The following is a 15,293-nucleotide window of genomic DNA, read 5'->3' on the forward strand; positions in this document are numbered from 1 at the left end:
CGCATGCGGCTCGATCAACGCCCACCGTTGGAAGCCGGAAGTCACAGGGAATTTCACTACGGAGTAACACATCCTTTCGCCACACGCTATCTCCGGTAAGAGGCTGCTGCGTTCCGATCTCCTCAGAGGACGTTGTCCTTGTTAAACTTCAACCAAAGGCACCGGCTTATAAATTAGTATTCTCCTTCAGGTGGCAGCATCCTCGCAGGAGGAGGACACAGGTAAGAGTCTTTGCTAGCATCTTTTGCGTTAGCTTCAGTGCCCAACTGAGAAGAGCGGGCAGAAAAGCTCTCCTGTCATAGCAGAGAGGGTAGCTAGTGTAGTTGAGCCCTGGCTGATACCTGTAACCCCAAACACTGCTGTTTAATTATATTTCAAAATTCGTGTCCTCTTCTCAGTATTGTTTAATTTAGCTTGTTATGAAACAAAAATAAGGGAAGACGGGCAGAACCTCGAGGCTCTCGTGTCGGTGCGTCGGAGAGTTGATAAAATCGGAAACGGATGAGTCGAGTCTGTCCAGTCTCATTACTGCTACTGTAATGTCACATTAGAAAGATGTTAATAAACTCAAAAGCACCCGAACATGTTTCAGAAAGTGCGTCTATTTCAGGCGGCTAACACAATATACTCCTTATTTACCGCTCGTTATTTAGAATGCTGCTCGTTAGTCGAAACAGTTGTAACATGGAAACAGCCTTATATAATTTGCACATCTATTTGACATTTAAAATGTACACAGAAGTTGTGTGTGCTTTATAAATAACTTAAAGCTGGAGAGAATTTCACAGTCATTTCATTGTGAGTCACTCAAAAACGCCATTTATATGATTATTTCTTCATTCAAGGTGTATATCAAATCCTTTGATAGTTTCCGATTTTTGTCTTGACATTGAATGCAACGCCTTGTCGGGCGACCCAACAACATAAACTCACTTAACCTGTCTATTGTGCACACAAGTGAAAACGAACACATTGTAATTTAACGGTCCGGCACTAAATTCTAGGTTCACTGGATTCTGGTATTCAGCATCAAAATAACTGAGAGAGCTGTTGATTCAGCTCTGTTTTCATTTTGGAGACTGTGTTTTGTAGTACTATTGCATTGTAGTGTACTAACACATGCTTCTTTTATTTTGACAACCACATTAAAGCCATTGGGCTTAAACGCTTGTGTTTAATTCAAACAGTTTAACAGCGCCACGAACTACATCCTCCAAAATGATCATCCAGTTGAATTTCTCCTTTTCTGACTCTGTCTCAACGTAAACTGAACATTAGAACAGTAGCTTTTACTAGTATACCTTGTGTTTTAGCAAGTGATTGCATATTTCTTCTTCTATGACCCAGATTGTGAAAAATTGAGGCATGTGGTTGCAAAATGATTGAGACCAGTAACAAAGGCCTGCATTCTGTGCTGTGAAATACCATTTTCTGACCTATCAACGGGAACTTTGCTTTACCTTCTGCTTCTATATAGCAAACGATATCCTACCAGGTGGTCACAGCATTACGCAGCCAGTGTAGTTGTACAAGCTGTTCAAAGACCAAATATTTGCTCAAAATCTGATAAAGCATTTACTCAAAAGTGGTAGCTTTTTAAACCAAACTGAAATTTCTCTTATCAGCAGAGAGCTGCACAAACGCACATGCCTGGTGGTTGCTTATCAACACCTGATGCTTGTTGAAATCATTCCTGTCGTGTCTTCTCTTGTCCTTTGAGCAGAGCGAGGACGGCCGCCGGATTAACATCGGAGCCGCTTAAGGAATGAAGGCGCGCCGGCTATAACAATGACCAAGATAAAAAGCCGGGAGAGATAAATTACGGAGGCGATACACTGACTCAATACAACCAGGCCTCGTTCCCCTGCCATGGAGCAAGACGAAGAAGCGGCGACGGCTGGCGAGGATGGAGACTCGCCGCTGATGTACAGGATAGAGCGTCCGGTCTACGACGAAAAGCTTATTCGGACGCAGCTTCTCCACCGCAAAAATAACTCCACCACCCTCCGTCAGAGGCTGGCAGAGAAGTTCCAGTAAGTCCAGACAGAGAAGTTTGACTTGTCCTGTTGAACGAGTCGCTGTATCTGTGTAGGCACAGCATATTCAGATAGCTCAAAAAAGAACGTTGAAACAATAAAACATTAAAAATCATTTAAATATGCAATGTATAAAAGTATACATTTGATGAATTGATAAACTCATCAACCCATTCACCGACAGTTTTGACAATGGGCTAATTATTTCAGCCACTTTTTGAATCCAACATTTGCAAGATGCCAGAAGTTTAACAAACGCAGAATATTTTATCATTGTATAGTGGCATCTTATTGACAAACTGACCATTTAATTAAAAGACATATGAAATGATCGTGCCCTGCGATGGACTGGCGACCTGTCCAGGGTGCACCCCGCCTCTCTCCCAGTGACAGTTGGGATAGCCACACGACCCTCCAGAGGACAAGCGGGTACAGAAAATGAATGAATCAATCAATCAATCAATCAAATGATCATGAAAAAATGCGCCCATATATGTTTATTTGGTATACATGGGTGCAGAAAATGTAGACAAAAATCTAATATCTACAGAGCCTGGCCCCACAAATCCTGGTTGTGACCCAATATAGGGTCAGTGCGCCCTCAGTCATGTCTGTCAGGCACAAGTCTATACCTCAAAAGGTAGTTTCAAAAGGCTGGTTTGCCTGCTTTTTCGTTGACCTCTGTTCAGACAGTATGTTCGCAGCCTCAGCAGACAGCCGTGGTAAGATTCTGGCGGTGACGCGTTTGCTACTACGTGCTGCAGTCGTGTGTGGAGGGACGGTTGAGCTGACCAGAGTGTTGCATTAAAGCTAATGTATCGCTGAACGCCTGTGGTTAGATTAGCCACAGGAGCACCGCAGGTTCAAGAAGTTACACTAAGACATAGTCATATATTGAACCACAGCTGCAGTCAAATAATAACCAGATTTAGACACAGTTTCAGCATCACAACCAGAAAAAAGCTGCTGCAGCTGTGCTCACACGCACGCAGCAGCTGGATCCTTCCAGACACTGAAGGTCGTTTTGGAGCGGCAAATAACTGTTTTCATTCTGCTGATGCGTGTTACAATTTCCCAGAACCCAAAGTGACATATTAACAGTCCAATCACACTTAATTGTGAGGGTAAAAAAAAAAAACGGAACTGCGTGTTTGGGAAGCATATCGCTCATTTACTGGTTGAGCTACGAAATCACTTCCTTCCCAGCAGTTGCGATCACCTCTATAAATTATTATGTAAACCATCGGTTTAGTTTTTTCATAGCAGGTTAAAGATGTGACCTTGTTAGTACATGCTGTGATTTTCTTAGACTGCTTCTTATGAGTAATGGAGACATTTCCTGTCATTAAATCTGTGAAGGGGCAATAACACAATATAATATATGTAATGTCTCGAACCTCCAATTACACTCAGGGGGCAGGCTATGAGAATGAACAAATATGTACTCTCAATGTTTACCCATTAAGATGATAAAGGAGAACGCAGCCAGATTAAATTCTGCTAGTAAGGAAGAAGAGCATGCTTCATATTCATAGATCAAATTTCATATAACCAAGAGGGACTCTCATTGTTTCATGGAACTGCAGCAGAAAAACAACTGAGAGCTGAGCACTGACTGAGAAATCCTAGGACAATTTGGAACAATTTGGCCGACAATTTAGCTGATACTAAAAAGAAGATCAATCATGACCCCAAATGAAGAAAATGCCTTTTCTATGATGAGTCCCGAAAAGCCTGAGTTATTATTTTTAAATGCATACAAACTGAATATGTTTATCTCCTTTCACAGATGTTCTTCAGAGAAGGCCAAGGCAGTAGTTTTCAGTTTTTTGCCTATTCTAACATGGCTGCCATCCTATCCAGTCAGGCAGTACCTCTTTTCAGATGTGGTCTCAGGTCTCAGCACGGGCGTTGTGCAGCTCCCTCAAGGTTAGTAGCACCCTGGAGTCCCCGTAGTAGCACTGTACAGTACAGTAGCCATGAGCTGAGCAAGTCATCTGGAATGATATGAGGTTTAAATAGTGTGACGGGCCAGCTGCCAAGTCCTGAGGAGCTGTTTTTGGCTTCACGCTGTCTTTGTTTTGGGATCTCTGTTGCTCTGACGTTGTGATGCAACCACTTGGCCCGGGACTGTTTGTTTAAATCTCTCTTTTTCCTCCGCTCCGCAGGTCTAGCCTACGCCATGCTGGCTGCTGTGCCTCCAGTTTATGGTCTGTACTCGTCATTCTACCCTGTTCTGCTGTATACCTTCTTTGGCACGTCCAGACACGTATCAGTAGGTGAGAAATCAAACCAAAGTCTCCTGCAGACGCTCTTCTTTTGTGTTAACACTTTACCTCCAAGCTGGGATTGAATGCTACCATTTATGGGTGGCGCCCAAATGGATACGATGCAACACAAAAGAAACTATGAAGTGTAACGATTCCTTTTTATGTTGTTGCATTATGTCCGATTAGGATAACTGTACACATGCATGTGCTTTGCAGTTTGCAATTGTATTCCCTGAGCCCTGCCCACGTATTTACTGTTGCTTTGCGTTCTCACATGGAACATGTTTTGGAGTCCATCCATCCATCCGTCCATTTAAATCTACTTATTCAAGGTCAAGTTGCTGTGGCAACAAGCTAAGCATGGTGTTCCAGACATCCCTCTCCCGATACCAAGGTGCTTTCAGACTAATCTAAATATATAATCCTTCCAGAAAATTCTGTTTAAGTCCCTGGGTGTCTTCCTGATTGGCCATTCCCAATCAACTTCCTAGGGGAGACACCCAGGAGGCATCTTCTTGAAATGCCCGAACCACTACTACTGGTCCCTTTTGATGCCTAGAAGCAGCGGCTCTACTTCGAGCTCCACCTGGACGTCCAGTCTTCTCACCCTATATCTAAGGCTGAGCCCTACAAAGGAACCTCACTGTGTGTGCTTGTTTTCTGTGATGCCATTCTTTTGGTCACTACCCAGAAGTTCATGACCTTAGGTGAGGGTTGCAGTGTCAATAGAAAGCTTCGCCTTCCAGCTCAGCTTCCTCTTCACCGCGACAGTTCAATACAGTTGGGAGTCCGGCATATAAAATGTCATGAAACACTAAACAAAACAATAAACAAAAGAGAAGCTTCTTGTTTCTGGCCGGCAGCCGTTTGGCTAGATTTTCTAAGCCAGCTAATTAAGAGAATGTCTGCTCCACATGACTGAAAATGCTGTCTTAACGTCTCTCGGCTGACTTCTTTAAAGCAAGAATCTTGTATAATGGCCCTTAATGCACTTGGGAGCTACATGTACACACTTACTGTCTTGGGAAACTTTAGCTCAGCTCACGTTGATTGTGGTGGCTTAATCTCAACGATAGCATCAATGACCAGTTTCCATGCATTGGAAAAAATGCAACATACAACATGTGTGTTTATTGGAAATTTGTACATAACCTTCAACTCCACATAATGAATGAATATAATGATGTGGTCCATTTTTTGGGTTCCAAGTGACTAAAAAGGACTTTCCAAACAATATATATATATATATATGACACGAGACTAGACTAGAACTATATGAGCAGCTAAAATATATAAATCAGCTGTCTCTGTCCCTCACACACACACTGCTTTGTACATCTGCTCAGTTGGTGCCAAAGTTACAGACTGACTCAGATTACGAGATGAAAGATGAGGAAATGTTTGCATTCAGTTGTAATAACTGTGTCGTCATCTGACGTGAGCAGCAAGATTTTGAAATGTCGTTAACCCCACCCTGTGACCATGTCTCATCCGTCTGCATATTTGCTGTCCTTGAAGTGGCTCCAAGTCCTCTCAAATGTCAACTAACCTATGAATCCATCTGATAAATGGGCACAAGGAGCTACCTTAACCTTTTAAACCAAAAGCTAGAGCAAACTAAACAGTGAACACACTGCAGGAAGCTACTGACTGCACTGTAAAATGGCTTTGGGTCACAGTTTCCCTTAATAGCAACACGGCATGGAAATGATGACACCTCAACTTCTGGCAGAGAGAGAGGGAGTGGGGGTCAGGCGGGTAACTGGGCTGCTGTTCAAGTTCTGGGCAAGATGGCCTTTTCACTCACACGTAAAGACATACTTGAAGTGCATGACCTCGTGCTTACCACATAGAGCTTGAAAATACGTGGGGTTGACGTGAAGTGTTGCTTTCATCCAGACATAATGATGTTTAACAGAGGGCTGTGTTTGTTTTGGTGTGGGAGCCAGCACCAATAAGAGACTGCGCCTGATAAAGATCAGACGTTTAGCATACCGTTCCAATGTATAATGCATGTTATGTTTGTAATGTGAAAGATGTGAGTGTCGGCAGCTTGGTATGGCTTCATGTTGTCGCCACACCAACCACCTTTTACGCAAAATCTTGAGAAAATGTATCCCTGTGACCTTTTGGATCCCTTCCCCACGCCGTTAAATCTGTTAATGTTTATCCTGGTCTAAATTAATGGCTGTATTTAATGCAGCCGGCGCGGTGGCCTTTTCACACAGCCTTTTCTACGGTCAGTGCCAGGGACAGAGTGATGATCTCAAACTGGCAAAAACTCTGTGTATCACGCATACAGGGGGTCAGCTCAGTTAGCCATCTAAAGATTCCCAAATACCAGACTGATAAAGAACTGACTGGGAGATGACGTTAACAGCAGGACTGTGTCATTTCAGTGAACCCTGTGCCCTGTCAGTGGTCCATCCTTAATATTGGTTCAATGACCAAAACCTGTTGTAAGTAAAGATCATCAGATCAGCTCATCTGATGAATGCAATTAGCAGGTTGCTGTGGAAATTATGATCCCTTCTGGTTGAGTGAAAGAGAATAACTGGGCTGTTGTTAAAGTGCTGGGAAAGACAGCCTTTTCCCTCAAAGGGATTGTGCACATGATCACACATAACCTCATTACAGTATCATTATTCTGTCCAAGAACGTGCCTCGAAAGATAAAATGCATGAAGTTTGAAGATTGTTAAAGTTTTGTCCTTGTGTTTATGACTTGCAGGCACCTTTGCAGTTATAAGCCTGATGATCGGGGGCATAGCGGTGAGGGAGGCCCCGGACTCCATGTTTTATTTCATTCCCGCCAATGGATCCAACATGTCCGCGGTCCTGGACGTGGGTGCTCGTGACGCCAGGAGGGTCGAGGTGGCCGTGGTGCTCACAACGCTGGTGGGAATCATCCAGGTCAGCCTCGAAATAACAAACATCTTCCTTCAATCCCCACAGAGAGGCTGTTATTTAGTTAGGACATCACAGTAAAGTGATACAGAGTGCTCACATTTTCCCACGCTCGAAAATCCCTATTTACCCAAAACAGAAGGATATTTGAGTCATAGTTGGTATGTCAACACCTCGATTTTTTGTGTTTTTATTTGCAACAAAGCTGTTCCCTTACGTCAATCTTATTTCTTTCTTAACTGCTTTTACTTTCAGATCGTCTTTGGCCTTCTCAGGTTTGGCTTTGTTGCAATCTACCTCACAGAACCTCTGGTGCGAGGCTTTACTACAGCAGCAGCAATGCACGTTGTCATCTCCCAGCTGAAGTACATGCTGGGGGTGAAAACACAGCGTTTTACTGGGCCCCTCTCTGCCATTTATGTGAGTTTTAATAGCTTTTGCGATGTGTGTAGGAGCCACCTGGATTTATTTGGGAGATCTGTGTCACTTACCTAGTCATGACTGTCACCACAGAGCGTCGTAGCGGTACTCAGTAAAATCACAGACACCAACGTCACCACGCTCCTGCTGGGCCTCGGATGCCTTGTGTTCCTGTATGTGATCAAAGTCCTAAACGAACGCTTCAAGAAGAAGCTGCCCATTCCCATTCCTGGAGAGATTATTGTGGTCATCGTGTCAACTGGCATCTCGTATGGCTTGTCCTTATCAGAAGACTACCAGGTGGAAGTGGTCGGGCCAATACCAACAGGGTAAGCTGTTACACATTCTCAGAGGAATTTCTGGAAGGATTAGATTAGTCAACCTAAACTTAAGTTAGGCTTACGTTTAAGTTGAAGTTTTTCCTCGTATGTTCTCAGGCTTCAGCCCCCTGCTATCCCAGACTTCTCTCTGTTACCCAACTTGGTCACAGACTCGTTCGCTGTGGCGATTGTAGGATTCTCAATGGGCATGTCACTTGCCAAGACCTTTGCCTTGAAACACGGCTACAGCGTGGACGGCAACCAGGTGAGTTGGGTCATGTGAGGATCTCTTGAAGAGCTACAGATCTAGGCACAATGAGCTAGTTTATTGACATGCACTTAAGTCAACGGGCTACAGTTGGCCTTTGTGTAAAAGTGTTTATTTTCTGTAATCAGGAGACTAAAGTGGTCTTTTAACACCTGTAATTTGTTCCGATTCATTGATACAGACAGTATTGTCACAGTGTTACAGCTTGGTTCAGTTCTTGTTCACAGGTCTATTGAAGCTTTGCCCCTTAGCAATACGTGTGAGCCCTGGCGGTTCTGTGATTCATGTGCCAGTGTTCTGTATATGAACAACATGTTCAGTTTGATGAATCATCTGAGAAGGCGCACTGCTGCTGCCAGACACCTCTGAAGGATACCAGACACTCTCTGGAGGCATACAACGACCTGTTCTGCAGCAGTTAAACAGCTTGGTTTTATAATTACAGTCTTATAAATAGCACTCTTATTGGTCCGGGGAGTGATTGCGTGCAGGTTGAGACCACCCTCTCCAACCGGTCCTGGTTGATTTGTTCCCTGGTAGGAACCTGGTAGGGAAGTGCTCCCGGTTTTGAAAAACAAACTAGGTGTGAAAGCCCTAATTTCCTGACACAGATTTATCTGTTTGTCTGTAATGCTGAGTTATTGTTATATAGAGTTCAGTGTGGTTTCTAATACAACTGTGTGAACATATTTAGGGAAAATGTTGTTGAGAGAGCAGAGCAGGGCAGCTCCTTCCAAAGAAATTAAGATTTAAGTCTAAGTCTATTAAGTCTATTAAGTCTAAATGAGTTGGTTTCCAACACTCGCAAGCTGAACATTAAAACTGCTGTAACACCATAAAGACCTTCATAAAATCAAAAGTAATTCATGGTTAAAATCTACATACAGTATTATACTTTTTGTATGGGTTAACCAGGTTTCTACAGTGCACGTAAACGTTCTCTTACCTTGTGTAAGTGTGCCACAGGAAAAAAATGACCTTGTATATTTTGGCTGTGCAGTGACAAGGTAACTGTGAATCGATGAGCCGATAACATGCTCCAAACAGGGTAAAGTTATGCACCATAGTGACTCAAATACAAGAAGGACACCTTCACAAAAAACAAATGTTTTTGAGAACACTTCAACACTGTCATTCGCAATTTGTGTAGCTTGTCCGTCAGTCACAGGTTCTTGGAGGCAGTCGTAATCATTTCATCTCTGACTTTCAGCCTTCAGATCTTTTTGAAGTATTCATCTGTAATTTCCCCACATTATTTATGCAATAAGAAAGCGCTACTTTTAATTAATATGCCGTTTAATAAATGTTGTGTCTGTTTAGGTATGGAAAATCACAGTCTCAGCTAACATGACTGACGTCTCAATGACGCAGTTAAACCTCTCTGGAGTTCACTGTGGTTTGCTCTTTGTTCCTCAGTGTCAACAGCTGCCTCTGTTTATTGACTAACTGTAGTTTTTTCTTTTTTTTGGGGGGGGGGGGTCATCACCTCGAGTTATGTTATCAAACAAGCTGCAGAGCAGTATGGCATTTTGAATCCTTCAAACTTTACGTGTGCTGCTTTCAGGAGCTCATCGCCCTTGGCCTATCCAACTTCATCAGCTCTTTCTTCAAAACCTTTGCCATCACATGCTCCATGTCGAGGAGTCTGGTGCAGGAGAGCACTGGAGGGAAAACCCAGGTGACGCTCACACAGTTGCACTACATGAGTGATTGTGCTATCTCAGTTCACCAAATTGGTGTTGTAAAACCGTGATTAGGGTGAGTGATGTTGTTGACTCACTTATTGCTCTCTGTATGTTCTCAGATAGCAGGGTTCCTGGCGTCTCTCGTCGTGCTCCTAGTGGTGGTGGCTATCGGTTTTGTCTTTCAGCCGCTCCCTCAGGTGGGTGAAATCACAGGCTCAAACTTCGTGTCTGGCAGCTCTTCAGTCAGTCTGTTGGACAGACCGACGGGCAGCTCCTCAGATTATTAATCTCACGTTGGTCTCTGTTTCCCAGACTGCGCTAGGTGCCATCATCGTGGTCAACTTGCTGGGGATGTTCAAGCAGTTCAGAGACATTCCTAGCCTGTGGAGGACCAGCAAGATTGAACTGGTCAGTTTGTTAAATCACACTACACATCAAAATGTCAGTGTGTAGTGAAGTTTCTCAGACAGCAACCCCTCAATATACAACAACAACAAACCTCAACATATAAAAGGAGCTCTCTTGTTCTGCGCTTAGTAGTCCACTGTGGTTCTAGATAGGTCTGATTTAATCTCCCTCAGAGCTTCTCTTTTAATAATCTGTTACCGTGAGCAACTAAGGCTGCATTTTTAGCCAGACCAGTGAGCCAGTGAATCTTACTTGGTGCTTCTACATGTACTTAAAGGGGAATTACCGTTTTTTACAACCTGGACCTTATTTCTGGCATAAAATACGATCGTTTAATCACTCATATAACTTGGTGTCATTTGGAGTCGTTCAGATGATATTTAGATCTGCGTATATCCATATAGTGGGAGTGACTGGGGCACCGAAACGCAGCCTCTAAATAACGCATTATCCGCCGCGAGTGCTATTCCCCGTTGAGTCCGGAAATAAATAATACACTCAATGTATTATTTATAAGCATCAGTGGCTACTTTCAGATTAAATGAGATTTATTTCTTTAATTGCTAAAGGCACATGAGGTGATGAACCTCACATGACATGGTTTCTCTCTCTCAGCGCAAAGATATGGGAAGAGAGCAGTGTTTCACGTTGCTGTGTTTTTGTTTCTCTTCTCTCAGGCAATCTGGCTGGTATCCTTCGTAGCATCTCTGCTGCTGGGTCTGGATTACGGCCTCCTGGTGGCCATCGCTTTCGCCATACTGACAGTCATCTACAGGACGCAGAGGTACTGCTAACAGGCAGCTGCTTGTCTTAAGCTGGGATATGTGATCAGTTTTGTCATATCACATAATTATTAACTTTCATTAACTTTTTATTATCTATCAAAATGTGAGGAACAGAGGAACTTAGTGTTAAGGTTTTGTCTTACAGCCCTAAAAATGCGATCATGGGCCATGTTCCTGACACGGGACTGTACTGTGATGTGGATGAGTATGAAGAGGTGAGTCTGTGAGAAGAGAAAACATTGCAGTCCAAACCCAGAAAAAGAAAAAATCCCATTCCTTCCGTTGACCTGAACTATGAATGTGTGCGATCTGTGTCTTTTTTCCCAGGCGGCTGAGTATGAGGGGATCAAGATTTTCCACTCCAACTCCTCAATCTACTTTGCTAACAGTGAGCTTTATGTGAACGCCCTCAAGGAGAAGGTAATCCCAGCCGCTATGTGCTTGAGACTGCGGAAATTAGGGACATTAGAAACATCTTTTATCTTTTATCTTTTATCCCTGGGGTTTTACTGGTTTTAATCAATCAGACATGCAGTGAAGTGTAGAGCTGGCTGACTGTTGAAGATGTGGACAAACAGTTCTACTGTGAGAGCATCAGTGTGGTGAAGAAGGCAACTTGCTTACAGTTGCCTACAAACATCAGGACAATGTTCTTTGTACATGAGCTAGGATGAAATTGACACATGTTGTCTTAGCTACAAGTCTGTGTATATGAGTATATAGTCCTAATATAGTGCTAGTTGAGTGTAGTAAATAAAGGTTGTGTGTGGTGCATTTGTGAAAGTCTTATACGAAACCAAAGACATAGAAATACAGATATAGAAATACAATGTTGCAAAAATGTGTTGAGCTCAGTTCTGATTTCTTCCGTGTTTGTGCACATCTCATACTAAACTGTGAGATGTTCACACCATAGACTGTATAAAAATGGACGTGGAACTGCTCCTCAAAAGTGAAGCCAAAGCAAGTAGTGCTCCCCCTAGTGGCTGGCTGCAGTATAGGTCATAAGCTCCACCCCCTCCATGTTAGTGGATGGGACTTGGGCCAAACTAAAACACTAAAATACACGTCAAATAATTTTTTCCAAGGATGGTTTCTGTCATCTTAGGTAGTTAATATAATGTTGATGCATGTTCGAGTGTCAATCTTTTGGGTAAGTTTCGTTTTAGTTAGTTTTTTTCAGTGAAACAAAACAAAACACAAACATATAAATATACACACGGAACAAGAACATCATGAAAATTAAATAAATGTATATTTATACAGAGAGAGATCCTAAATATACAACACTGAAACTGAGATCAGGCTACAAATGATTAGATTATTGACTCAATTGCAGCTATACCGTCTTCCCAGTAAAATTAAATTATGGGACATTCCCAGAATATGTGAAAGTGGCCAGCTGACGCATTACCACACCCTCTCCAACATTGTCCTTGAGCTGGGTTATTGGTCTGTAAACTTTTGATTCTGGGAGTTATAAAGCATCCGGAAAAACATCTTAGAATGTTTTTCCAGGTGAATTCTCTCCACAGATCTGAGCTAGAGGTAGTGGACAGTGTCCTACAAATATTAAGCCAGTCATCATCAGTTAACTGTATGTTAGCATCTGATAACTGTGGATCATTTTAGATTTTCAGCCCACTATTTTTGCAGAACTGCTTTATTCAGCAACTTCAAATATACTGTAGCTGCTCTATTCAGACTCCACCTGAATTGAGAAACAGGCTTTGATTAGCCTGGTTCCTCCAAAACCAAATTTTATGCAGCAGCAAAGCATCCCCACAACATTATGCTGCCACCTCCATGCTTGACTGTAGGTAGGCCACGTTAACCAAGAGTGAGAGGGAAGTCCACATTAAAGAGGCAATTTTCATGTAGGTAAATCAGGGTTTGGTTTACGCCAGATGTATCGGGATCTCTGCCCTTTAAACAGTTTGACTCTACGCTCATCAAGTCCACGGAAAATAATCCTAAAATGGTTAGAGGGTCAGTTAATCCATCTGTTGTGTCTCTAACCACTAACCCTTCAAATCAGTAAATGCTTGGGCTCGTCCGGGATTTGAACCCGGGACCTCTCGCACCCGAAGCGAGAATCATACCCCTAGACCAACGAGCCACGTTTGTAGGCTGTATCTACTCTTTTTGTAGGCATGGTCTTATTCTAGAAGTAGCCTCTTCTCAGAAATATGTAATTCAGTCACTGCCTTCCTCACCACATTAGGTCATTTTTCACTCAAGCGGTTACAGAAATTGAATGAATGGGTGAATGTAAACTTGCAACTTGACTGGTGGGTGGTGGCATAAAACCACAAGGGGGTAACTCTAGTTAGGACTTAGGGTGATTGTTTTTAACAGCTCTGTTCTTGACACCTTTATAGACGGGAGTGAACCCCCAGCACTTACAAGCTGCCCGCAAAAGAAAACACAAGCAAAAGGAGTCCTCTCCGGTGAAGATGTATGTCAAGGTGAGTCTTCTTTTCCTGGCCGCTTCTTGTCTGTTTGTTGACAGTGTCAATATAAAGCGTCTGCTGCTATCTCGCTGTTTGCGCCTGTCCTGTCATGTGTGATTGTAAAATCCTGCAGTGAACTTGTTTCCTGATGATATGCGGTATCAGGGAGTGTCTGGCCCTCCTGAAGGCTTTAACAGTTGATGTCTCGCAGGACTTTCCTGGTCTGAAAGAAATAATATACGAAGGATTCTGGATTCAGAACAGGACAACAATGCATTTATCCAAGCCATTCTTACTACTGTAGTAAGAGTGAGCTGAAAGTCGTACTGTGCAGACACTTAGAGCTCTTCTGTGTAGATTTTGGAGATTTCAGACAATTTTTTTTAGCAACCGCTATTTCTTCCTTTGATTGGTTCTAGTACGAGGATGAGGCCGTGACCCATGAGGTCATACCACTGAACCACGTGGTGGAGGAGCAGAAGAACGGAGATTTGAAGGACAGGTGCCAGGAGCCGAGCTCTGACGAGGCCGCGTTCCTCGACATCCACGCCGTCATCCTGGACTGGACGGCCGCCACCTTCATCGACTCCGTGGGAGCCAAAGCCATCAAACAGGTTCTTCATTTTTTTTCTCTTCAGGCTTGTACGGCACACTGGGAGATGATGATGATGATGATGATGATGATGATGATGATGAATTGGAGATGTGAATTCTGTGGTCACAACCCAGATTCAAGACTGCCTGTTTCTGTTTCTGCAGGTCATTAAGGAATATGCAGCGGTGGATGTTCGGGTGGTCATCGCCAGCTGCAACAGTAAGACGTTAAGACTTCTCTCTGTATTCTCTTTTTTGCATTATTAGCCGCCTGACTGATCTGACCTCTGCTTCGATCTACAAGGGAACCTGCTGGCTGAGCTGGACAGCTTACAGTTCTTCACGGGGGACATTACCACAGACATGGTGTTCCCCACTGTCCACGACGCGGTGCTGCAATGTCAGCGATTAAATTCCCAACGACCTGCAGCTCCGACCAGCGAGGCGTGACCTGTAACCGAGGACGAATCGTGGGAGCTGACGTCCTGACTTGGGGGACAGCAGATCTGAGAGGTCCCACAACCTGACTGCCGGAACTTATATCCAGTTGTGTTTCAACATCTCAATAAAGAGGAACTGAATAATCACTCATATAGGGGAGAGAGAGGAGTATAGCCCAGGTGGATGTTTTCCCTCTCGTGAAACACTCCAAAGTGTCCCAGTTGAATTTAAAATGCTAAAAAAAAAAAAAGGAAGGTGTGTTTTGTGGAGTTGTATCTGATCAACAACTTCAGTTGACATTCCCTCAGCCTTATTTCTCTGCTTTAGCTTAGCAGTGCAAGCTAAGATGGGAGATTTGAAAGTTGCACTTTTATTGCCTTTTTGTAGTTCAGCTGAAGTTCTCACTGGTCTGTTGGGAGAAGTCCACTTTAAGGTCAGCTGCTGCAGCTCTCGTCTAAATGACAGAGTCCAGTTTGTGGTGTTACTGTATGTGAAACTGACCATCTTTTATCATGCTGGAACCAAAAGTCAGTGGTTACTGAGGAGCTCTGTCATGATGGGACTGTTATCTTTTTGTTTAGCTGTGTTTTTAATGTCATTGTGTATTTAAACCAACATGAATGACCAGAACTGGTCAGTATTCATTTGCACTGCTGTTTGAGTCCGAGTGCAACTTTTAACCTCTTTTCACATTCTGTCTGTGGACA

The 15,293-nt window shown here is 43.3% G+C and overlaps 1 protein-coding gene across 1 annotated transcript; it reads left to right on the top strand.

The window, feature by feature from the left end:
- Positions 1-15,244, top strand: slc26a5 (solute carrier family 26 member 5). Its single transcript, XM_084573782.1, has 18 exons — positions 1-221; positions 1,724-2,033; positions 3,826-3,965; positions 4,205-4,315; positions 7,037-7,218; positions 7,468-7,632; positions 7,726-7,961; positions 8,070-8,217; positions 9,785-9,898; positions 10,025-10,102; positions 10,218-10,313; positions 10,991-11,097; positions 11,244-11,313; positions 11,426-11,518; positions 13,480-13,566; positions 13,971-14,165; positions 14,311-14,365; positions 14,450-15,244. The coding sequence occupies exons 2-18, from the start codon at positions 1,870-1,872 to the stop codon at positions 14,593-14,595; spliced, it is 2,187 nt and encodes a 728-aa protein (XP_084429908.1). The 5' UTR covers positions 1-221; positions 1,724-1,869; the 3' UTR covers positions 14,596-15,244.
- The last annotated feature ends 49 nt before the right edge of the window (positions 15,245-15,293 follow it).

Source organism: Chelon labrosus (genome assembly GCF_963514085.1).
Source record: "Chelon labrosus genome assembly, chromosome: 23".
Lineage (NCBI taxonomy): Eukaryota > Metazoa > Chordata > Actinopteri > Mugiliformes > Mugilidae > Chelon > Chelon labrosus.

What these genes read in the sequence shown, in the direction of transcription:
- slc26a5 (XM_084573782.1), top strand. Translation starts at nt 1,870, where the DNA reads ATGGAGCAAGACGAAGAAGCGGCGACGGCTGGCGAGGATGGAGACTCG. An exon ending in GGACCAGCAAGATTGAACTG is followed by an intron (nt 10,314 to 10,990) that starts GTCAGTTTGTTA and finishes CTCTTCTCTCAG; the next exon opens with GCAATCTGGCTGGTATCCTT. An exon ending in TGAACGCCCTCAAGGAGAAG is followed by an intron (nt 11,519 to 13,479) that starts GTAATCCCAGCC and finishes ACACCTTTATAG; the next exon opens with ACGGGAGTGAACCCCCAGCA.